The following is a 26706-nucleotide window of genomic DNA, read 5'->3' on the forward strand; positions in this document are numbered from 1 at the left end:
CCTGCAAGTTCTGCACTGAACACGTTTGGTTGCCTTTGTGCCATGTCCCCAAACCTATGAACACTGGAAACCACACTGTGGATTCAGCAGGTCTTAACTCCTGCTCAGCAGCAGTCATGGCACTGAGGTGTGTTAGCACCATCTTGAACAATGCTCCCCATTCCGTGACAGCTTTTTAGTTGGGTGCAATGCTATGCAATGCCCAGCATCAGTAAAGACACTTTTCTATTCCTGTGAATTACCTGGGGAGAGATTCCCTATAATTCTGTAAAAAAAAATCCATCATTAAAGCTGCTGGTAAGGTAAAAAGTTCCTAAATGTTAAAATGAAATGATTTGACAATTCTCAGTGTTAAAATTCCTATTTTGATGGAAATTGGAAAGAATAAAGCGTATTTTTCCATGATACACTTTGTAAAATGACCAAATTCTTGCTGCTACCAAGTTTTTCTCCAGTACCTTGACTCTTTATTTCAAACACAGAAGCTTCTGCTTGTGGTGAAAGGTGCTGATATCCCATTAGACAAGTAACTGTGCACCTGCATATAAATGTATTGGCTGAGCAAAATATTGATGCCATCTGCTTTCAGCACTCAATACCATCTTTGATACACTTCATTTGACTATATTTTTTTACACAACTGTATTAAATCATCACAGAACCACACAAAAGCTTCTGACTTGAATAAGTTAAAATATGAAGTTCCTCTTCCTTAATATGCATACAAATGTACTAATGTGGTTCCAAAAGTACAAAAAAAATAGTTACACACCTTCACAAATTAAAAAGATTTTTTTGTAATAAACTTAAAAGAATAGACTTATTTGGACAGTGCATATTTTTTAAATAGGTATTAGAAGTAAGCTTTTCAAACTTTAAATATACATGAAAAAAGCAGGTCCATAAATAACAAATGACCAAACTAAATTAGAGTTTTCCAGATTACTTGAAGTGTTGTATCTCTATGGGACTTGAAAGGATGTGTTAATTTTTAGTTTCTTAACCAAATAATCAGAGGAACAACCATACAGAAAGTCAAAAGCAATCAACTTAATAGTAAGATTTCAAAGACTCCATTTGACACTTCGGAAGCTAACCAAATAATATATATATTTTTCATTTTAAATATCACTGTCATAGGAAATCAAAATAGCACTGACAAATCTTCTTTTGATAAATGAACTTTAGCATTAATGTAATGCAAATTAGTTTTGCCTTCAGCAAATGATGGAGATACTACAGCTTCCATTTAAAGAAAGAAGACTTATGTCGGTATTTACACGAATTTCATTAGCATTCCATTACGTGTATGTGACAACAATATTAGTTTTATTTTGAGAACTGAAATACTGTGGCTGATTCAAGTTTCAGCCTGTTGATCTGCATTGTCACATAAATTAATAGCGATATGATCAGGAAGACAGATGAGGATCCTTCATCAACAGGAAATTATAGCACCGAGAGCACACATCGCATATCCGGTAGTTTTAACATTAATGATAGAATACTTCTTTCTTTTATGTTTGTGAACGGCTGGGTGTTAGAAGGGACTCCACTGCTTAAAGCCCAGCAGCGGGGGCTGCTGCTGTCAAATGTGCAACAGCTCATCCCTTTGGTGGGAGAAAGCCTGAGCAAACCTGCCACCCAGTGACTTGAGCTCACAACTGCCAGAGGTGGAAACAGGCAGGAGAAAATCCCTTTGCTCACACAGGAAGGAAAAAAGACCCTTAATGTAAGAATAGGGTAATATACAAACGAAACAGAAATCCTGAAAGTGCATATTCCTCTTAATTACATCCAATATAAAACTTTGTAGTGGATTAGTTGAATTTGTTAAAAATTCTGCATTTGTTATTATGTAAGGGCTGAATCGCCAAATAACAACGAATTGCAATTCCAGACTTCAGACACAATTCTACTGTCTCCTCTGTCCTTAGTGAACAGGACTGAGCTGCCCGTAGAAGAAGAATAGAGATTATCTTCGCTTGCTTTACATTTGAAATCCCAGAAATAAGGTTTAGGAATGCATCACAGGAAGCTGCCCATGCTAAAATAATTTCTACCAGTATTGATCAAGTGCAAAAGGAACACAACAAACCAAGAAATATCCTTCAGGAAGATGGAGTTACACACTGAAAAATAAATGAATTGGTGTTTGATCTAATCTACTTAACTAAGTGAATTAAGAGCTAGTCACTCGTCAGCTACTTCTGAACCATGGAGTATCCATCTGCATAATCTATTGAAAGAGGAAATCTTCCAGCACAAGACTCAACACCCACAAGAATTGAACCACCTCTTTTTCTCTCTCTCTGTAGACCACAGAAGGACCGTAGAGACCAAGCTAGCCTAGAAAAGCTAATCTAATTTCTTTTTTAAAACAATCACTTCAATAAAGTGCCTAAAATATTGTGGAGTTAATCAGAATTTGGGAATAAGACATCCAGGACCACTGGCTATTTGGAATACGAAACAGGTGACTAAATATTAAGTCAATCTTCAAAAATAATTACATCTTACACACTTGCTGAGGCCCTTATTTGGCTCCAGATTTGTTCACTTGAAGTGCTTTGTTGGAAAGTGCCCTAAAATTTGGATTACATTTCAGAATTAATTTCCCTTAAAAGAAAAAAATAATCCAATTTCCTTCTATTTTTCATCAGTAAGAGGAAAACCCAAAAGTGTATGTCAATGATATAAAAACTTTTGTTCAACATATGACCAACAGATGGAGAAAGACCAGGTTCCTTTCTCTTGCATTACACGGTCTTGCATTATGAAGTCCTCTCATAAAAGCATTTTTACCTTTCTGCCACACCAAAATCACTGATTCATCAATGCTTTCAGACTGAGTTTCTGTTTCATGGAACACAATTTCTTTGTGTGACTTCTGTCAGGTAGCTAAAAACAATCAACTAAATAAAACTCAACAAGACCAGAGTGGTTTTATTTGCTATTCTATAAGGAATACATTTAATGAGGCATTACTCCTTACACTCTTATTTTGACTGACACTTGAGATTCCTTTCACCCTTTATTTAAGGACAAACTAACCCCATTAGGAGATGATTCAAGCTTTTTCAAGGTACTTCTACGCACTGATTAGTACTGAGGTATAAATATAAACCTACCAAAAGCATGGCTTAATAGCCACATGCAGGAAATGTTGTGAATGATGCTCATGTACTAGTGTAGATCTACATATTTTTTAATTCCTGAGGCAACACAATATACACTGTGAACTGCTTAGTACCCTGCTACTAAGTTTGGACATAGACTTTCAGGAGGTTTATTGCAGAAAGGGCTTCATGTCTTTGGGTTTCAATGCTTTCCAGCTATCTTAGCATACTTCTACTGGCTTGCTGGACAAGGATTTGGACTCTCACTGAAAGAGAGCAGTGTGACTTCTTAGGAACATTCACAACTCGCAAATGAGCAGGCTGAGGCAACTCTGACTCCTCAAAGGAATGGTTTGCTCCAAATCAGACTAGAATAGGTATGGTGAAACATCTTCTCACATGGAGATAAACAGACATTGAAAAAAAAAAAAAAAGAGAGAAAAGGAATCTCTTGGTCCATGGCAAATCAAATAATATTGCCAGTCTAGGAGAAAGATTCTGCAGGAGGCAGTATTATATGGTACATCATTTTGAACATGGAGCTGAAATTGAACATGGCCCCTGGCATTCCCATACACTACAGGTACCATTAGCAACTTTTTGTCTCCACATTCACAGTTCCTCTTGGGAGCACAAAAAATAGAGGCATCTAAATTTGAGGATTTTTGTATCATTTAAACCCAGAACAACAGAATACATACATACACATGTGGGCAACCACACTGAGATTGTTGTTGAATATTAGGTAAATTAGCATGTGATTAGACATAACCAGAAGGGATTTCTACTAGAGATATTTATTTTGAATAAGCCTGATAGAAGACTGGAAAAAGATAACCGTACATGCAAACATGAAAGATCTATGATTCCTCTTTCTATGTGCCAAAATGAGTGTCTTTGTATTAACTTGTTTAGCCTTCACACAAGCTCTTCTTGCTCGGTGTTTACAGACTGTTTGACTCCTACCCACCATCTGGCCCAGTCTTGTGCCAAATTCCAGAAATGTTGATGAGAAAAACATGGGTAAGTAAAAGTGTTTGCATATGCACACTTTTTTGAGATAATTTGCACCCTGCTTACGATCAGGCTACCTACTTGCCAGCTACATTCACTATTTGTGAGTAGGATTTGTCTGAGGTACCAAAATGCTTATGTCAATTTAGATATCTGATTTCAGGTATCTACCTGCACGTGTCTACATGTCTGTAAGGCATCTAAATCATAATTATATTCTATGTTCCTAGCCTACTGCACTTCTCTAGACTTGAACCAACACAATAGAAAAAGTAAAACAGAAACGACAGCTATTCACAATAAAGAAAACTAGGCTTTCAAATATTAAATAAGCTTCCACATATTAAATAAGGATCTGTAGTATCTTACCATAACATTCCTTTCATAATGTTCGTGCTCTTTCTCAAAATCTATTACAAAGCCATTTAGTGACCAAATAAATGTCAGGTCTAATGTGGGATCATGGGATGCAATGCATTGCATGGTAGCATTCTCTCCAACGGTGACATCAACATTCAGCGGAGCTAAAGTGATCCTTGTAGCTTCTGTGAAGTTAACAGCAAACATGGAAAATTCCAATAAATAAATGTTTATCCAAATGTAAGCTCAGATCCATAACTGCTTGATTATACATTAAACCGCTCCCTCAAACTCTATTTTACATGTTATTTATGCAGCTACATTTCAAAGGACCAAACTAAAAGGAACAAAGGAAACTTTTTGCAACTGAAATACCTAACTTCTATTTAGCTGTCCTTTGAAAATGGCTATGTTTCAGTCTCTGAATCACATTACTGACTATGTAAAGCTATTTTTATTCATTGACTCTCTCAGGTAGAAAGAAGACAGATGATGAATCTTACATGACTTGTGTTGCACTTCTTGTTTTGATTATAATATTTTTTATGTTTTAAAACCTGTCTCTTTAACGAATGAAAAATTCTACTCAGTTGTCAGGCTGAGTCAGATTTCCATGACAGCACTGCAAGGACTGAGATCTTAATTTATCTACTGAGAAACAACATAATGGATGCATAACAAACTATGCAAATAGCTACATGTCGCAAGGAAGAGAAAATAATACAACAAAAGGAAGAAACCTGTATATCCCCCAGCAATGCCTCTTGTTATTACAGAAACACAAAAAAGGTAGAGATCTCATGATAGTTGCTAGAGTTCTTGGTACATGCATCAAACTCATATGGCAAATTATCAACACTGTTCTGGAAGAGTTTCACTGCATCACTGAGACCTGCTCCTATTCTTTAAAATATTATGATAAAACAAAGAGCCACCAACCATCTTCCTCATACCATGACATGTATCTTTCCCACCAATATGAGATGGGAGTATGGTACCAAAACCTGGAAGACAATAGTCATAAGAAAACAGCTGCTGCTAATGGTTCAGACCTAGGTTTGGGCATGCCCCAAGGAGCACGCTACACCCCACCATACACAGAACAGCAAATGTCCTCAATAAAGCCAACGTTTCTTCCCCTGGCTCATACCCTAGTAACCTAAAACCTGCTTAATACTGAGACTATGAGAATGGCCCAACTACTGGCTTTTGCAGAATGGAGTATCTCATAGTGCATTGGAACAACCTGTTAACATCTGATCTCTGAAGTCCTAGCTACAGGTACACACCTAGGATACCTGCTCCATTCTAGTGTTGTGCCTGCACGTTCAGCTTTGGTTTTATCATCAGTGATTTCCTAAATGTTTACATGAAGTACTCTACCAGTCTAAGAAGTTGTTGAAAGAATGGTCCAGTCGCAGCGAGCAAACAGTGTGTGGGAAAATACATCAGACTTTGCAGTGCCTGTCCGCTTCAGATTTAACTTTCTAATTTCCTGTAGTCATGCACAATGTCTGAGAAGTTTATGGGCCACACAATGTGCTTGGGAATACCATTTCCAAAGCATTCTCTTTGAATGCTCTCTCTCAAAGTCAACCCACAATGTGAAAATCATTTTGAACTATGTCATCTGACCCTTCTGTTTCCACTGTGATGCAAGGGAGATGTCTTAGTCTTTTGGTTTTCTTTTTTAGATGAATCAGAACAGAATTCTCCAAAATTTTAAAATTCTTTATACCTAGTTTATAAGGTTTATAAACATATGGTTTAAATGTTTCATTTTGCGAATTTAGTATGATACGACTACTAAGGGGCTGGATATTTATTTACATAACCTTTCAAAATAATGAAATAATGACGATAAAAAGTAACTGCAAACATTAAATAAATCTGATTAACCAAATAAAGTCTTACAATTCATTTGGTACAATAAATTTGATATAAATCAGCCAGAAAAATGTTTTCATATGATCTAATGTTACAGATTAATTCTTACATTAGTACATCAATATTGTGGCATCAGCTGTCACCTCCAGCATGATTTCTGGAACAGACATTAAAAAATGTATTTGATAAATGACTCTCTCCCACTATCAGTTATAATTGATAGCCATAGCTGTTCGCGAATGCCATCTATCCTGTCTGTATTCTACAGCTATTTATTTATTTGACATCAGATTTAAAATACACAATTAAGGATATCAGTACTCAATCAGTATATACTAATACCCATAAAGGAAGGGAATTTAGTAGTGTAATCCTACAGCTATATGCCTCTATCTAGCAAATGCAATGCATGTTTCTTCAACTGCAGTGCTTTCTCAAACTTGCTTACCCCACCAAAAAAAGAAAGAAAAGAAAAACTAAGGAAGGCCAGTAAAAGTCCCATTTCTCTGTCTGAGTCATGACCCCAGCATCACATCTTAGTCTGAGCACTAAATTACCAAACTGAATGAATGCATTAAAATGTTTCAATTTAATGGATCAGATTTAATGATCTCTTATGGAAAAATCAACCCTGAAAATCAAGATACAGTCTCAGAACTGCTGCAAACATATGTGCTTTTTACTAAACAATATGCTTTAAAAGCATCAATTCATTGTTTAATGAGCAATTAAATTAGAAATAAAAGATATAAAATAGCTTGCAAATACTAGAACAAAAATTAGTGATTTTGAATTAAGGGATTCTACCTGAAACAAACTAATGCAATTTAGAGGTTTACCTGTCATTTCTAGAACACCGGTGCTATTAGCTTTTCCTCGGTTATTTTCTGCAAAACAGGTATAGCGACCTTCATCCAGCTTTGTGATATTGATAATTTCCAGGCTCCCATCATCCCAAATACGTATACTATTGAAAGGGTAGAAAATACATCAAGAGAAATTAGGCTTTTATGTTTGAAAGCAGTACTTTCAGCAGAATTGTAGCAAGTGAAAAGACAAACATCTCTTGGAAGCTCACATCTCACTACTATATTTATAAACACTCTTATACTGAAAAAACATTTAAATAGATTGTGATATAATTAGATGCCCAACATTGCTAGAACAAGCAAGAGTACTTTTATTCTTTTGTAGGCATTCAAATATTTTTCTTACAGCCTTGTGATCCAATTCAATTTTGAACTGCAAACAGCACCAAACAGACTGGTTAAAGTTGGATATTCTGCCAGCTATTTGGAGCCACACTGCTAGTAACATTTTGGCATATCATTTTCCTGAAATCACACATTCTCCTGCCCCTGAAATCTGCAAAAGTGAAAACTAGCCTACAGGATAAATAGTAACATAAGGCAGAATTTTTAAGATAAACAGTATCTATTAACAGTCACTACTAACCGGCTCCCATTTACAAGCAGTTCTGTTCCTTTGCTCCAGGAGAATTTTGGCTTAGGAGCAGCTTTAGGCTTGCACTCAATGATTACACGGCCCCCTTTAGCTGCTAGGATTTTCTTCTTCATAGGGTTCAGTTCAAAAGTAGGAGGTGAAGCTGAAAGCGAAATTAACACAAGTACTGCTGTTAGTGATTTTTCTGCAGAATACAATTGGATTGCAACATGAAGGTAAATGACAGAACTATTAAATTGTGTACAAGTGCCCATTATTCAGACCACTGAGAAAAATATTAATGATGCAGAGATGTGCTGAGAAGTAGATTGTGGTCTAAAAGAAACAGAAAAAAATAATTATGTAGTTCTATGCTGTGCTACACCCGAGGTTTCTTTCTGTTGATTTCTGAACCTCTGTCTAAGTTTAATCTAACAAGATCAAAGCCCCCAGAAATCAACAGAAAGTTCCTCCCTTTGAAAGGTCTTTTGATCAGTCCTAATAAAATCTAGATTCCTAGAGCCCAACTTCTACACAAAGTTGCTCACTCGATCGTATTTTAAAATAATAATTGGGTTTACTTTTCAGTGGCTGTACCCTCCTTCTGGCAACTTGAAGATTGTGTCCTTCTTCCTCTTTGTAGTGTTCTGTTTGGCTGACTGGCCTTAGGTGCGCTCTCTGATGTACAAGACTAATGAGACATGACTGTAGCAAACACCACACTTACGTATGTGAGGTTAGACCTTCTCTTTATTTGTAATCAAATAAAAAAAAATTCTTTTAATTATTTTGCATCTCGGCGTACTGTCATTGTTAATCATGCCAGCAAGTGCACAGCTTGAGGAAAGAGGGCCATTAGTTAATTACATCAGTACAGAGAAATTCTCTGATAAACATCCACATTTTACCAACACTTAAATTTTGAAAATGTGCATGTAAAAAGTGCTCGTTTCTGGGTAATCCAGGCTGGTAGTCAGTACATAGTAACGGAAGAAGAGTGAAGGATGATGTGTTGTTGTGCAGTGGTTTAGGAAAATCAAGAATAGTTTAGGTCTTGGGAAAGTCTGAAGGCAAGTGTGAGATGGAAGGAACCCAGGGCAATTACTGCAGGGAAATCTAGGAAAGCCATATCATACAGCCAGTAAGCCTGCTCTAAAGACATCAGTAAAAACATAAGAAATTGTTTTAAGCTTCAGCACTCCGGATCTCAAAGGCAAACTTTCAACAGGTTGCTCCTTTGGAAAACACAAAGTATTAATATCTCTATCCAGCCACCGAATGGGAGACCTGTGCTCCACACAAACATTGCAGCTGGTTGTGATGGGTTGTAGAAGGCAAAAGCAAAGGGGAGAGTGCAGAGAACGTGCTTCAAAGGCCTGGTGAGTGACAACGTGGCTTCTAAATAAGAAGATTTTGCCCCACATAGGGGTGACCATAGGTGAGAAAAAAGGAAAACCCTTCTGAACCAGTTTTGCGAGCTTGAGAGGGCAGACAGCAACTCTAGCGCTTCACTTAATTTATGCACTACCAGTTCCTCTGAGGGGGAACAGCAACAAGCAAACATCAGAAATAATACAGCAAAATAGAAAGAAAAAAAAAAAGAAATAAAATAGTAACTTGATTCCTCAAAACCCAGCTAGGGAACTCAAATAAACATCATCTTACATAGATTCAGTGAGGGTTCTTAGCTTTATCCTCACAGGAATCTGTTACCAAACAATGTGTGCAAATACAACTGCTATCGTACTCAAACCTGAAACGGTAAATAGAGCAAATCATCCCACTGACCCACAATCTTCAGTTCAGCATTTGCATAAATAATTCCATGTGTGTTTTCTGCTATGCATTGGTACATGCCGGCATCATCAAAGGTCAGACTTTGTAGTCTTAGTTCACCTTTCCGGAACTAAAACAGAATCAAAAAAACAAGAAGATATTCATAGAGACTCTGTATGCCGAAGTATTCACACCCATCCCCATTTCTTCATTTATTTTTTTTAGTGACAGTGTTCAGAAGAGAGTCCCTCACACAAAGTTCTGGCACCGATGAGATTTTATTTTATCCATGTTACGTTTCAGTCTTTGTGACAGTGTGTTCACCTTCTTTTTTTTTTTAAAGGAATGATGTTTTTCTGGAAAATTCCGCACTGAGTGGCACTAGACACGTCTATTCTATTCCATACCAATGCAAACACTACTGATTCAGAAATAAGAAATTAAATTCATTTTATGCACATAAGCTTTGTTTTGCCATGCTCAGTGTTCGTTATGTTGTCTAGTATGTATATTATTTTACAACATTAAAAGGTCAAAGGAAGTCCTAATGAGGTAGTTTTTTAGATGATTCTTCTGGGAGGTAGTATAAACTATTTTCTATTTGTTTTAATATAAAAAGAAAATTTAGTAAATCAAAATGAAGTACTTGAACTATTTCTAAAAAACTGTACAAAAATGCACAAAATGCAGGGTGGCATTTTGTAAATTACAAATAGCTGTCAATCAGTTTTTGAAAGATCATGTTAATAAATTCTGTTTTCTTGTGAAAATGAAGCTGAAAATCTTTGACTTTGTACATGAGCCAAGCAGAGTGCATGGAATAGTGGAAGATTAAAAGAATACTATTTATCTGAAAAAGAAAAAAGAATAGATTAAAGGAATCGCATTTCTTGTACTGATTTAGTGAAAGCATTTAAATCAGATTTCCTAAAAGAAATCTTTGTTTTACGCTAAATGAATACCTAATTAAAATTATCTGATTTAGAAACAAGCTATATTCTCAGGGCAATTTAAACATTTTCGCTATTTTCCCATTTGGAAATCACATCATAATATTAACACACCGCATAATCTTCTGGTGTACTACTGGAGAATTGCACACTGCTTTCTGCAAGCCAGGATGCAGATCTTGTCAGTGAAAGTCAAGTTCAGTGGATACCATCAAGCAGTTCAATTGCTAAATTACTTGTTTTTATTAACTACAGACACTAGAAAACAGCATTGTTTTCACTGCTTTAAGCCACGTCCATATGGCAGATGGTGATACCCCTGTTCTCCCTCCAACCTCCCACATTTTTCTTAAGATACACAGCCAAATCAACGCTGCCTCATTGTCTTTCTTTTGTTTGCTTGCCAACACCAGTGTCACCACAGCTCAACAGATGCGGCGTTACGTTGCACCCGCTTCTATTCTCTTTGTTGTTTAAGGCTCATCATACAGTATAAGCAACGGGTATTAGAGACATTGTTGAAATGCCTGGACAGAAAATCTGTTCCATTTAAACAAAATATCCAATGCAATAGGGTAAAATTATCAAATGGTACTCATTTAAACTTCACATCACCTAAAATCATGGAATTTTAGAATATTCAGTGTCTAGAAAAAATATGAAAGTCTACACGGTACAGGAACATCACTGATACTTTAAAAATTATTCTTTCTTCTCTTGTCTCTACTGACTCCACTTTTTCTTACATTTTTAGACACACTCATGTCTAATGTGGTAAAAAGGATTATTCTTAGAGAGAAGCTGATAAACATTTTTTATCCAGGGAGAGGAAAACAGCATTTACTAACAAAGGCCTGGTGAAAAAAGAATATCCACCTCCCAAACATGTGGTAAAAAGGCAAGTTCACAATTCAGAGATGAATATTAAATAGTCTGCGGAAATACATTTCAAAACTGAAGAGAAGTTTGAAATACAACTTTGAAAAATAGATTTCAACCCCTAATGCAAGTGGAGTCAGCAAATATTTGTATCATAATTATTTTTTTAAACCTTTTAATAATACATGTTTAAAAAAATCATTTCTATCAGCTAACCAATCAATCCTCCATTAACTATGGTAATATACTTACCGATGCCCCATTTTTCAACCACCTAATTGTTGGAATAGGCTTTCCTGTAGCTACGCAAGGCCAATATAGGTCACTGCCTATATCCTTCTCTGTATCATTGATATGTTCTACCCACTCCGGAGCAGCTGAAGAATGAAAAAAACATGATGCCTTGTAAATATAGAAGATTCATATTTAATTAACATTAAAATCTGTAATTCCACAGCTTTTTCCATAATACTTCAGAGGCCACAAAAGTAATGATGAAAACTCAGCTATGCACCAGCACAAGAAAGCATGAAGTGATGACATTTTTGTCTTACCCCGGAGCCTCAAAATAACTTCAACCTGTTTTTTATAAGACAAAAATATGGAATTGAAATAATGCTTTGTGAACGTCTAAAGATATAAGAAGTTACTGCTTGCACTGACCTATGGAAATTATTCAGTAATGCAATAAAGATCATAGTTAAATTCCATGAAATTGTCAAAATCATTTATGGACTGAAAGGGTCTCCAATAAAAATATTCTCTTGGTCCAGAGAAGCTATTTAAGAAATTAATATTGAAAATGACCCACTTTTACTAAGCAAATGACTCTAATTATTAGTTTTAACTATAACAACCAGTAACAACCTTCCCACATTTATCCCACTGTAATTCAAGCAGTTAATTTGAGGATCTTAACCCAGAAAATGTTCCGTACAGTCAATGAAAAGAGACAGAGATCTTCTGAACGTAATTCAGATTTTACGTATGATCTTTTTACGTCATAGTTTTGTGGTGTAAGTCTCAGTCAAGGAGTCAGGTTACTTGGGATGATTCCACCATGAACAATAAGGTACAATATTTTGGTTCCCTCATTTCACCAAATGAAGGAGGGGAAGTGACAGAGGCCAAAGGAATGAAGAATTGACTGTAGCTAATAAGACAGCTAAGACAGTTAGAAAAGACAAATGAAATGAGGAAACAAGAAAGCGTAACAAACCTAATGGTCTCTTCTTCTTCCTGGATGTTCTTTCATTCAAGTACTCTAAGTGTATTTAATTTCCATTATGCATAATTATATTAATACTAACAGACATTGCCGTCAAGGTGTTTATACAGCTATCATAACCAGGCAAATTGAGTAGTTGTTCAACTAATACACAAATGTTATGCCTGGCATTCAATGTGTGGGTTTTGATTTTGCTCTATTAACTTCAACAGCAATGTGTCAGGATGATGCAATGAGTCACCACTGACATCAAGTGTGAGAACACAGACACTTCCAACATAAGTAAAAGCAACATAGATCACGAAGAATAAAATTCTTCTACCTACCTTGTACGTAAACTCTTGCTTGATGTTTATCTTTTCCTTTAAAGTTTTGAGCTTCACACTCATAAAGTCCTTCATCTTCATACTGAATATTGAAGATCTTAAGAACTGCACCAGACATGCTTATCTCAGCAGTGGCTGGCATAGGTTCAAGGTATTTACTCCATCTGAGTTCAGGAACCGGACTTGAAAAGTACAGCAAAGTACAAATCAGCATGTTCAAGAACTGGCTGTTAAATTTCAGACTACAAGAAAGTGTTTGATGATGAAACATGTATTTTCATTGCCTGAAATATGAGAGCTAACAGTGCTCATAAAATAACGTTAAAACATACTTACTTCCCAAGAGCAAAACACTCCAGCGTCACGTTTTGCCCCAGGAGAGCATATGTGTCCTTGAACTTCACCTTGATATCAGCAGGATATACTTTTGCACCTAACATGAAAAAAGGGATTCTCAGAAAAGGCACAGCAGAAAGGAAAGCAGCTATTAAAACTTCCACAGTTTTAATAAGAAAATTGCTCTTAAAATTCCAGACAAAATCCTTCTTTACAGTGAAAAAATAGCTTGCCCATCACATGAAGTCTGATTTACCACTGAACTTGTGATAATAAAGCAGAATGTTTTTACTCAGCTTGCTATCTTTCTCTGGACATTAATGCCTAGCATTTTTTACAGCACAACGCTTTAACACAAACTTTATTTGCTTTTGAAGTGTGATGATCTGTGTGCACGGATAGACAAAAGCCTGAGTCTCTGTTTTCCACAGACTCTTTTACCGGATAGAATATTTTGATATATTTAAGCTCAACATTATCTTAGTAAGGGTTTGAAGGAGCTAAAGCCAGCAAATCTACAGCTTAATGAGGGCACAGGGATGCAAATGTAATCAAATCTATCTACTGGTGATCCCTGTAGGACTCCTCTTGCAGTTCTAGATGAAGATCTCAGTGTGAGTATTGGCCATGGAAAATTCAGACAAAGATCACTGATTTGTAATTACCCAAATTTAATCAGAGTTCTTCACTGTAATAGGGGAAATTTAATAGATAAAATGATGACTGAAATCTTGATGATCAGTTTATGGGACTCTAGTGAATGACAGTCTGAAGTGGCAAAATGGAACTTGGTTACCATTTGGAAAACATGCAGTTTTCATGAAGAAATGGTAGAAATAATCTAGTAATACAAATCCAGATAGCTGCTTTAGGGGATTGGCCATGAGACATAAAGCCCTTAGGCCACTGTTGGATAGGAAATTTCAGCAGGGGAAAAGGATTTTCCATTTTCATGGGGGATTTCTTGGGGAAAAAAATTAAGTCCTAAAGCTGTTTATCAACTCGTACATTAAGTTTCTGCTTTACAGTCATGCCCTTTTGAACCAATACCAAGGCCAGAAAAGATATTGAAGATTTTAGGATGAGTACAGGGGCTTATCACATATAAGAGATGGGGACTCTGGGGATAAGAACTCTGTTCTCAATGATATGAAAGGAAATTCATGAGTACATCCACTGAGACTTCCCTTCACAGAGTTTTTATTACGGATGGGAATGATTGGGACCTCTGACCTGGAAAACTAAATAACATTGTCCTGTGGCCATGACAATTTGCCATATAATTCTCACAGAGCTGAAAGTAGTTATGAATGAGCAAAAATTAAAAAACAAACAGAACACTGCACGTACATAGTATTTCCAATAAATACTTACGATCGGACTGTGGAATAAGTGGAATAAATCTACTGAATACGCTCTTTGTGATTGAAGGGCTGGACACAAAACACGAATAATTGCCCTTATCTGATGCTTCTACATTTGCAATGTAGAGATTGCCGTTTGTCTGGGACACAAATCGTCGTTTGTCCAAAGCAATGAATACTGGAAACTCATTTAGAAGCCAGCGATAACTGAGATCATCTGGAGGGAAATATTTTCTAGTCAATATTAAGAAACAATACTATCAGCTACTTAAGCCATGAAATACTGTCTTCATACGAATTACTTCACTCTGGTTTCTAGCTTATAGATCTTTTCTTTGGAAGAGTCAGCTAAGTGAGACAAAACATACATGTGTCAGCAGCCAAGTAATACCTTCAAAATTGAACACTGGGGTACTGCTGCCATGAGTGAGATTACTGGGGACCCAGGTACGGTGTGCGCAGCCTTCCCACAGGTACCCAAGTTGGGTGCGAGGAGGTGGGGAGCTGGGTCCTGACCTCATGCAACTGAGAAGTTGGGAAGCCCTCACCAGTCTTGCGATTTAGACAAAACCTTAGAGCATTTTAACTAGCAATATGTCTCAGTTCATCAGTTCCTTGCAATACGTAGACACAGAATATGAAAACTAAACTAATAAAAAAAAAACCTAACTAAAATTTATCCCATTTTATAAGGTAAAAGAGATGCTAACTGCCAAATTCAGCCCTCATGATGGAACTGCAGATGCTTGAGGTTACAAGCATAATCTCTGCAGAGCTCTTCAGGAGCCAGTGATGAGAAAAAAGACACTTTCAGAGCCAGGATGGGAGGCCAAGTCTCTCCTCTGTTATCCAGATAAGTCTGAATAATTTTATTTGTAGTGGCAAAACCTGTTTGCAAATTCAACAATATCAACTACAGGCATATATTCAAAATGGAAACCTAACCTAAATGGTAAGTCTCAAGCTGCACAAAAGTTACTGTTAGTACACTTAAAGGAAAGTTTAAAAAATAAAGATTAATTTTTAGTCTACTCTTAAGTAGTTGCAAATGAAGCACTTTGAGCCCAATTACCTGGGTAGTGGTATGGCGGCTCACAAAGAAGCACTGCTCCAACACCTTCTCGCACTTTAACCTCATAGCGTTCCTCAGGTGGAAAGGGATCCAGATCTAGTTTAAAAAAGGCAGGGGAAAGAAACTGTAAGAAACTATGGGGTTTTCACTATAATAATTTTTTATTATTATTTTCAGCCCTGTAATGATTATTATAGAAATACAACAATACATGGCAGATAAGATACCTGTAGACCCATAGTACAAGTTTTGCTGATTTTAACTTTGTCATTATCAAGTGCAATGATTTTTTTTACAGTATTTTAGTCATCATAATTGCAAATACTAGAAGAAGAAAAAAAAAAAGCGGTGCAGATCTTATCCCTAAGAGTAGCCAGGTAATCTACATTTGAAGAAGGAATCCCAGGAAGAGAAAGGAAAAGGATTTTGGGTTATTTTTCAACTGCGAATTGCGAATTCAATTCTTTAGCATAACTTAAAGTCGCTTCTCTAAAATGACCTGGCTGTCCTCCCCGACAACTCCAGCAGCCAAGGACTGGTTAGCACTTAGCTCAGACACATCTTTTGTGCCAGACGTTTGGGACAGATGTGGATCAGACACCAGAGGAAACCTTATCTAACACTCTTTGAAACAACTTCCATGCAGCAGGGTAAAGGGAATGTTGTAAAAGGATAAAGAAGCAAGTCCTTCATGGAGCTACGTATCATTTTGCAGACTGGGGGGGAACAGTAATGGTGTCTGAAGCAATAAAACACCAGTTGCATGAATAACCTTCTACTAGGTCAATAATTCCACTTTGCTGCTTCTCTTCACTCTCATTTTGAGTATCCAGTCTGAAATTACACTTGAGGCAGGGAATGTTTCTTGTGAAGCTTCTCCATGTCACCAAGTGCATGGAGATTGTAGAGATCCTGTCTAGAGTCATGCCCTAAATGCTATTGCGCTATAAACAGTACAGCAGTAATAGCCAAGCTCACGGCCTCTGAATGCAATATTCTACAAGGATCTAGGAAAAGAGCGTCATTGCCCCTTGTCAAATGCATGAAAAAACTCTAGGGGACTTATGTCAGTGTTCAGGGAAAGACACCGCTCCCAACTTTTGACAAACTAATATTTATTCTGCTCAAACAGACCAGAAGATAATACAGATCCTTCCAGTGACTGACGGGATCTTGACTGGATGAACAGCTAAATGGTAGGCATTATAATGGGCCATTCTAAGGACTTCTGACAATTATCTTATACAATTTTACCCTGTGCCTTAGTGCAATGAATGTATTCAGTTCTCCACAACTAGGTCCCAATTATTTTGGAATATTATTCTTTGATAATAAAGAAATTAAGCGTACCAGACTGACTTAATAAGAATTAGCTATTTGACCAGACAGGTTTTGTAACTGAAGCCAAGGAAGCTCTTCAGACAGACTGGAATATCTCTATTCATATAATATCTGCAGTAGTTTGAACATACTTCCATTCCATTTGTCAGCATGAACCTAACTACACAACTACTTTCCACCTTCAAAATATTGACTGATGTCTCCTGCAAACATGTTTCCCTTGTTGCAGAATTTTTGATCATCGTTTTAACTTGTCACTGTTATTAATTTCTGCATTCATTGGAACAGATTAGTGCTTAAAATCTGTCACAGAAATAATAAAAAATAAAAATTACAAGAATTGGAACAAATCTGTTGCGTATTTGATGCTGCTTTGCATACGGGCAGTGTGGGGTTTGGTGAAAAGAAAACCTATCACTGCTTTTAAGTTACTTTAGCTATTTCCAGTTTACATTTTAAGTCTAGACATTTTGTTTAAAGTGTTCTTGGATAATCTTTGAAACTCTAGGACAGTCACCACAAATGTAAAGACATGGCATAGGACAGGCAATTTGCATATGTAAAACATTATGTTCGTCCTGAAATAGAATGGTTTATGCCTGGTGCAGCGAAGTCATACAATTATTAAGCTGTCATTGTGTTCTCAGATGGATTAATTGCAATGAAGTTTATGAGAGAATTTCAGTAAGCTTGACAGTAAGACAAAAAATAAAAGGTCTCACTCGTGTTTAGCTGGTTTAGATATTTTAACTCTTCTGAACAGTTGCTGCCATTTTTCAATCAGTTTATGCACAAGCAAAATATGAGACATTTTCTATATTAATTTTAGCAACCTTATATTCAATTTTTTAGAAACAGTGATTCTGGAAGGAAATGTTTTTCATAGGTGACCGAAAAAAAGTAGAGGGGAGCAAACACCACAGTGTAAAGAATAACCATACCATTTTTTAACAAGTTTTTATCAGTTCCCAGCTATCTTTTCACTTCTATTCCTCACCTCTTTAGCCTATTTTCATTTAAATAGTTGAATATTACATATTAGGCTTCTGTTCAGTATACTTGTCCAGTACACTATCAACATCCAGCCCATGCAGTCTGTGAACTGGTAGGCAGAAAAAATGCCTCAGACTGTTTTGATTCTACTTTTTTTCATCTTATGCGTATTGGTTTTATTTTAAGTAGCTACAGCTATTGTCATGGCTGGTTATTACCCTATTGGTTAGTCAGGATTGGCAACACTGACGTCTGCTTAATTTTGATATAAATAAATAACCTGTAAAATGAATTTTGATATAATCTCCATTAGAACAAAACAACAACTTGGCCTTCTGTTAATTCTAGAAAATACACTGGGTAAAATACAGATTAAGACTAGATCAACTATCATGCAATGTATCAGCTCTATACAGCCTCTTAAGTTTTCTTGAGATTTGTGGTCTCTACAGTAGCATAAGCACTAGCAGAAAATGGAACTTTTCCCTTCATCTTTGATCTTATACAGCAAGGAGTGAATCCTGCTCTCGGAGGCTGCTGAAAGACAAGAGGGACGCAAAGCACTTGATGTCAGGATTAAAGGGCACACAGGGCTCTGTGAATGGTCATCAGAAAAGATTGGATTCCTTTTTTTATGGATTCCTTTTTTGTCTTCTGATGAAAAAACATATCCAGGGAAAACAGCATCATAAGGCAAAATAAAATAAAAATCCCAAACTCTGTCTTCAGTCACTAAATTGTCACATCAATCTTCATGTAGGACACCACTTCTTTACAACACGTGTTTGTTGACAGTGCAGGTCTGTGCATACAATGCATTCACCAGACTAGTTCATGAATATCTGAAGCTGACAAAAATGTCCCCCAGCAGTGTCTTCATTGAAGCCCAGGAGTCAGGGAGCACTCTTTACTAGTGAGTGCCATGCCTTCCTCCTGCAGGCATCCCAGCTGCCTTTGCATGACAGCAGCGCCTCATCACCATATGCCCCCACTTGCATCTTTCTTCTGTGTCTCTTTCCCCTCAGGTCCTACCATGATTTAAGAAGAGTCTGGACATGATTATCTCAAGATCTGGCTCCACGAGTCTCTTCAATTAATAATTTAACAAGAACTTACCAAGAAGGTTGTCACGTCAGCTGAACGCTAAAGAATATAAAACGTGTACAAAACTTACTTTGTGTTGATCTCTGCAGACTAAGGTACTTATGATACTGCTTTTATAGAGTAAAAGAGCTATAGCATATCTTAGCAGAAGACACTGCAGTGTAAAACATTGGGCATTTCAACCTAACTGTAATATTTCTACGTTTTGACGTAAACATCGGCTTACATCCAAAACTCAGAGTGGCTTCACTGCTTCTGACAGTTCCAAAGATATTCGACACTACACAGACATATTTTCCAGCATCCCTCGATTTCTCTGGATTATTGATAACAAGTCTGCCTCCCACCATACTGTAGCGTTCCTTTGTTAAATCAATATCCCAGTTGTTGAGCTTCCACCTATTAAAAAAGAAAAGCCAGACATAAGATTTGGTGCAGAAAAACTAGCCTAGTAACAAATATGATATGAAAATAACTCATAAGTTGTTATGAACTATACAGGAAGTAATTAATATACTTCTATATATGTTTTAAGATTTGCTTCAGCAAAAGTCACAGATTTGATGAACTTCATAGGTCTTTTAAACTCAACAGTCTCAGTCTGCTTCAGCCTTGTGAAGATGTGATATATGTTAAAACCTGATTGCTGGCCTTATAGCACAGGATACTGGAGCCAGCTGTGAGTGAGCTAGCTAGTGATCAAGCATTGGGATTATAAACATATCCTCAAATAGTTATCTAAACCAAATTGAGAAAATACTCCCTCCGCAACATTAAAGGACAGATGGACTAATGACATTTTTAAAAGCTTTTTTCAAACTTGCTGTAGGGAATGAAAATGTTTCATAAAGCCTAATGTGCCAGTGAAGTCTGTGCAAAAAACACTGGCACGCTTGATTTAAGACCTACTTACTGCAGTAAAAAAAATTGCTGGACACTCCCACCTTAATTATCATAAAACCCCAAAGCCACTTCATTTGAGTCACTGTAACTCCCACTTCAGGAGCTAGCACAAGAGGAACTCGGTGGATCAGGTCTGGCCCTTACTGACTTCTGCCGATTTCAGTAAAGTACAATACAAAGAGTGGGAACCTGTATCCGTGATTTATAACTATTACAGTGTCCACAAGGGGGAGCCCATAACCTTCTCTGAAAGGACTTGCATATTTCCTGAGCACAAACAGGAAAAATGCAACTAAAATACATTTAAAGACCATATTCTTCCAGCGTAAATCAGGTTTCGTCACAAGGTCATAGACACTAGTGTTTGAAAATGAAAGCACATACCCTATGTATTGCTTACTTAATGAAATGCTGTACCATAATGTACAGAATACTCATTTGGAAGCTGAAATTTCAATTGTCATACAAAAAAAAAACAATAATAGAAGTGGTATTAACAAAAAATAAGCTAAAAATAAAACTAAAAATAATGAAATGGTAGAATTTTCAAGATGCAGTAAATAGCATTTAGTTATTACAGGATTTTCGAGGTATCACTTCAGTCCTGTGAGATATGCTACATGTCTGTATTACAAATAAATTAGAAACCCTGTTCAGAAACACCTAGGAACAGCTGTCACAAGGACAGCTTATGCTGCAAGGAAAGAGATCAGAAAAACATTGCACAAAATGTGTAACTGTGAAGAGTAACAATTAAAAATTATTTTCTTCTGAATTTATGAAAGATGAAAACACAGTCATATTTTCATGATATAGCCTCCTTTTTTTCTCTGAGTACATATTAATTTATATTCATTTTTTAAAAACAGGGTTACTCTGCAGTATAAAAGATTAACTGTAACTATGATAGTGATGCGCTCTTCTGGTTCAAACCCTTCCTCTAAATGGCACTCCTCCATTCCATAAAAGCTGTGTTTGTGAGTAACTTCATCCCCATGGGTAGTTCTCACCAGGTTCAGCTAGTGAGTGTTTCTCACACGTGCACAGCGTTTCTCACACACGAAAATGCAGAGTAAGATGCCTCATGACACCCAATCAGGCACACTGAATTTAAAAGTTATATCTGTTTAGAGCTGGGAAGAAATATCGGTTTTGGTTTTTTTCACTAAACTGCCTAGCAGCTTGGGAAGGTGTATTAGTAAAATGTGTAGTTATCTATCCATCTTCTCTTTTTGCGAGGCTGGTTTGAGTTTCTTCCAGCTGAGATGTAAAACTGCGGTAACATACATGTAAAGATATATACAGGTAAGTTAGGAACCATCCAAGAAGCTATATCTGAAGAGAGCCTACAGAAAGAGGTGGTGTTTGAAGAAAGCTTAGAAATGCTAGAACCACAAAGAGATCTATGGAATCTCTAAAGATGGTGAAGAGTGCTACAGAAAAAGGTCACTGGTAATCACTAGTGTGTATTTGTATAAAAGGTTGCATAAAAAGTCATTTTGGGAGAAACTGCATAGAAATCTGAGCTCCATATTTGCAGACAGGTCTGGGGATTAAAGGTCTCATATCCCCATGAATGTATATTGCCTTTCAAAGCGGCGTGGACGGCTCCAGCAAGGACAGGGGAAAAGCAAAAGAAGACTTCTAGAAACTGCAATGAGAATTTGAACTTTAGCAAGGGTGAAGGACCATCAAACACAGAAGGAAGAGTGGATGAATGGTTAAAAAACAGTGAAAATAAAGAAATTCTACGAGCAGACTAAGAAGATGAATGGTAAAAAGAACCCCAAAAGTGGCAGGAAGGACTTATCTGTTCCTGAAACAGGAGAATTTTGCTTCATGAACTGGTGGAGGGCTAAGAAATTAAGACAATATATTGAGGTAGACTAAAATAATGACATCAGAAAATATGGAAAGTGGCCTTAATCTGTATTGCAATTGTCAGCAATAATTGACAGATCTGTTCCTAGACAGAAGAGCTCTGGAAGTGTCAGGCAATTCTTACAGAGTGACTTTATTAGTTCAGATTTTGCAGAGCCCATGAGAGATAAAGAAGAACGCTAAAATTTACATAGAGCCTGTAATCACTCTGCAGATAGTATGTTTACATATTCTTGCAGACAGGGTGAGTATATCAGAAGGTATATCGATACTGAATCGAAGTGTATCTCAGCTCTCCACACCTCCCGTCCTTTCCAAGCACGGGGAGAGCAAACAAGTGCAACAGTGAAATGCCATGCAGAAAAATGTGGAAAGATATTAGAGCCAGGAATCATATTTAAAAAGGGTATTCTAGTTTCCCCTCAAATCCTTCAATCAAGCTGGTTCTGTCTATGTAGATAACCTGTAAGCATATTCAAAAAAAAAAAAAAAAAAAGTGGGTACAGCAACAGCGAAATAAAAATTATCATTTCAGCCAGCGATAAGATCCAGGCGGCTTGCATCGAGGGCACCGAGCCGCTATCACACTGTGCCGGGTCAACCTGATACGGTGGTAGATAGCTGGGGCTGGGGCTGCCTATCTGCCGTGACACACGGCTACAGCCTCGCCGATCCCTGGCCTTTTTGCTTTTCACTTGAAAAGTTAAGTCACATCCTGGACTATTTTTGCATCGTGTCGAAAAAAAAAAAAAAAAAAAGGCAATAAAGACTAGTTAAGCTGTTGTGATGGAATAATACCATAGTTGACCACAACATTATAACATTTAAAAGAATGTCCAGCAGACTCAACTGCTTTTTCTGTCTTAGAAGCCAGAGTCTAGGAACACACAAAGTGAATATTGGGGGCAGCTTACAGGATGATAGGATAATTTAAGGAAATGGATCTCTTTCCCTGGCAAGAAATTGCACCTGTCCCTTAGTATGACAGCAGTTTTCTGCCCATGACTGGGTTGTAAATTAGTCATGGTCTTAACAGTGACAATCTTAAGTACGTTCTCTGTACATAATGAGCAGGTAATAGTAGACAAACTCATATGGATGCCCTGAAATCTAACAATGAAGCAGAATTTACCTGCTAACACCAATGCCATTATTATGAAAGAGGTCATGTGTGAATCTACTAAAACTACTTGAAACATTTTCCCAGAAGAATGTTTGTCATGTCTTCAGAAGCATAGTGGATGAATTCATGAGTGTCCCTCTAAATATGGTGGATGCAAAAGAACATAGCATGTAGAATAACCAGGTTCAACAGCCAGTCCTTCTTCTTTCAGAGTAAAACAGGATAAAAAAGCTGTTCTGAATCAAGAGCAAGGAATTGAACCTCAGTCATCCTTAGCCTAAGCTAGAAAGATACCCACTTAATGATTGAAAGGTCACTTTTTTTTTTTTTTTAAACCTGCATCAGTATTCCTTTCAAAAGATAAAAACAATTAACGCAACAGGAATCTACTACTTTCAACACTGTTTAGACATTTTGGCAAATTAAATAAAGGTTGATTTTTACTAAAAATTGAAAACCTCTCCATTTTTTCCTGCCTTGAAGACTTTGTATCGACCTGTTAAGAAAGTCAATCATTTAATACCACAACCTGAAATACTCACTAAATAAAATACATAAGACATGAACATCAAAACAAGAGAGTTACTTGTAAGTAGGAAAAGGAATTGCTCGTGCTCTGCAGTTCATTGAAACTTGTCCATCTGAAGATTCTTCTGGGTAGATGGTATCAATTGGTTGCTCCTCAAAAACGGGTCCATAACCTTTGTTTCCTTCCTCTGGAAGATAAGAGTTTGAAATGAATAATTTCTTGATTAGTAGGCAAACCGAAGATAAATTTACATCACATCTTCCACATTCAAAATGCAAAGGCTAAATAGTAAGCCCTGCAAAATCAGACTTTATATGCATCAACAAAACCAGAGCAGTATGGATAACAGAAATGCTGGCCTTCCTTCACTGACTCCTGCTTCATTCCTGCCCTCTGAGAACAAAAGTAATCTAAACTACGTTCCTGTAAAACTACCTTCTCTGCCTTGTCCACTGAGGTATGGAGGTAATAATGAATTGAAAACATGTTCAGACAAACTTATTTCACAGATGCCAACAAATTCTAATTGAACAGGTTCAAATGCAAAATAACTATCCAAATATTAAGTGTTTCTTATCTTATAACCTAATCAGCTCCAATTGTTTTAAACATTTGGAAAGAATCTTTATTGCATAAGACAAAGAAAAACTAATGTTGGAGATCACAGCTGAGATTTACATTGTTTCAGAGCATATTTCTGTCCTTCCTTTCATGCTCAGGTATATGTATATGTTAACATTCTCTCCTTCCAAATAATTTTTTTTAAAAAGCCACACATCGAAAATAATTTAAGTTTGTAAAGTCAGGCACTTAAAGGTGAATAAATGTCAAACAGGTTTGACAATAAACTATTTTTTAATCTTTATCCTCCATTTGCTGATGCTGTGTTACAGGCTCTGCCCATCCCTGCTCCTTTTCCTTCTCCTTTGTCTCCTCCACGTGTACAAGACCACTCTTCGGGGTCTGTAAAAGCAAGAACAGGAGCAAAGGGGGAATGCTATGGGAAAATTCTGCTCAGCAAATCCAGGATGCAGCTGCTTTTTTTCTGTGAACACAGCAAATGTACACTCTAAGTATAGAATGGCACTATGAAAAGATGGTGCATGCTCCATATAGATACAACTTTTAGACAACACAGCTCAACACAGGACTCTCTTGAGACTGAACTAACAGTGTGGACACCTGTAAGCAAATTCACAGGAAAAGCAAAGTAGTACATGACCTACAAGGTTCACTTTCCATCCATGTACAGAGCCTTGCTCCAAATCCTGGAGATGCCAGAGTTGTGGAAAATGGCTGCAGGAATTTTGTAATACAAGGGAAACAAACTCAGTTTTCCTAATATGATCTTTAGAGATGGGTGATTCTTTTTAGCTTAAAAATTTCCAAAAGGAAATGTTCAAGGATGGAAAAACCTTACGATTTTTCAAGAGTATCTGTGCTGCCTATAAAAATCCACTACATGTCCTGTAATGCTACATTTAAAAAAATCTTCACAGATCAAGAGACAAAATGGCAATGTAACAGGTGAATGTCCTTAAACCAAATTATCATTTTGTACCCAACCCCTTAAAATTCTTGCCTTTGGTTATGGAACATTTAGACTAAATTAGGCAGGTGTTGTAGTTCTTCAAAAACTAGAAGAGAAGAATCTATTAACTAAAGAATGTAAATTATTTCACTGTTAAAATATCATATATACATAAAAAACCACTTTTGCAGACATCTTTTTTAATGTTCCATATTCATAGATAGACACTGGATTACAGCACTAGCAGAAAACTGATTGCAGATAAGAAGTAAGTTCCCTTTCCAATTCAAGTTTGGGGAAAATACCACTGTTTCCTTTGGGGACAGGAGCGGGCCCGGAAGGCACTGTTATGCTGTGACACGTGTGGTCAGGCAACTTCATTTTTAAAACCTGATTTACGTAATGAGAAGAAAAGTCTTTCAAACAAGCAAAGAAAAGCAACTAGAAAGAAAGGCAGAGCTTTTGAAAAATGGTCTGCTTGCCTTGATATTTTAAAGCACAGCACTATGTAAAAATCTACATATTGCTAGATCAAAAGAAGGAATTTCAGACAGAAAAGGCAAGAATCACGCATTTGCTCAGAGCCTGGAATGACTGAGCCTCAAACCTGATGGCACTTTCTGTACAGTTCCTAAATACAAATACAGAGGAAAAACGGCCTCTAGCAGTAGATAGCCATATCGTATGCAGCTGACTCTTTCCACCTTGAGACCCAAATGATGTTACAGACGACTTAAGCATTTCATGGCATGCATTTTTAATGCTGCCAGCACTATTAATTATACTGAGTGAATGTCCGTTTCTCACACCTATCAAATATGCTGTATAATGGCACTTCTGCTGCAATCTATTATGAATCTGGTTTCAGATCTCTGGCTGAGCAGAAAAAGATGCACAGACCGCACGTCAGGTATGGCAACCAACAAACCTTTCATTCTCAGTCATAAGCTGAGTGTGGATCACTGGTATGCAAACAGCATGAAGGAAAAAAGGGAAGAGAATGGGTTTGTGAAAAGATCAGCAAGAAATGTTCACACTTTAAGTGAAGTACCATGCCTGGGTGACTAAGCTCGGGGAGTGAGGAAGGGCAGACTAAGAGTACAAGGGAAAAGATCAATTGATTGAAGTTGTACCTCCAAGAAAAAGGGGAGGAGTAAAACTAGGGAAAGGAAGAAGGAAACGGATGCTTTAGATAAACTGTGAATGAGAAGAAAAGCACATCTGTACTGGTCCTGCTTTAGACATTACCTCTGTGCCTGGGATGATCATAGAACAGATCCTTGTAGAAGCTATGCTAAGGCACATGGAAGACAGGGAGGTGATTCAACACAAGCAGCATGGCTTTACCAAGAGTAAGTCCTCCCTGGCCAAACTCGTGGCATTCTGTGATGGAGTGACTACATAAGTGGACAAGGAAAGAGCTATAGACATCGTCTATCTGGACTTCAGTAAGGCCTTTGACATGGCCCCACAACATCTTTCTCTCTAAATTGGAGAAAGATGGATTTGATGGGTGGACTGTTCAGTGCATAAGGAATTGGTTGGAC

The 26706-nt window shown here is 37.0% G+C and overlaps 1 protein-coding gene across 1 annotated transcript in view; it reads right to left on the reverse strand.

Annotated features, from left to right (window-relative positions):
- CNTN1 (contactin 1) overlaps positions 1-26706 on the reverse strand; it is a 178728-nt gene that overhangs the window by 53995 nt on the left and 98027 nt on the right. The window contains exons 4-14 of the mRNA XM_014964133.1: positions 23686-23815; positions 19419-19591; positions 15755-15850; positions 14693-14899; positions 13319-13415; positions 12983-13164; positions 11681-11805; positions 9612-9729; positions 7836-7986; positions 7220-7347; positions 4503-4678 (exon numbers count right to left, since the gene is read on the reverse strand). Of these exons, the coding sequence (XP_014819619.1) occupies positions 4503-4678; positions 7220-7347; positions 7836-7986; positions 9612-9729; positions 11681-11805; positions 12983-13164; positions 13319-13415; positions 14693-14899; positions 15755-15850; positions 19419-19591; positions 23686-23815 (1583 nt within the window). The remainder of the gene's footprint in view (positions 1-4502; positions 4679-7219; positions 7348-7835; positions 7987-9611; positions 9730-11680; positions 11806-12982; positions 13165-13318; positions 13416-14692; positions 14900-15754; positions 15851-19418; positions 19592-23685; positions 23816-26706) is intronic.

The sequence above is a fragment of the Calidris pugnax genome, unplaced genomic scaffold (genome assembly GCF_001431845.1).
Source record: "Calidris pugnax isolate Ruff unplaced genomic scaffold, ASM143184v1 scaffold44, whole genome shotgun sequence".
NCBI lineage: Eukaryota > Metazoa > Chordata > Aves > Charadriiformes > Scolopacidae > Calidris > Calidris pugnax.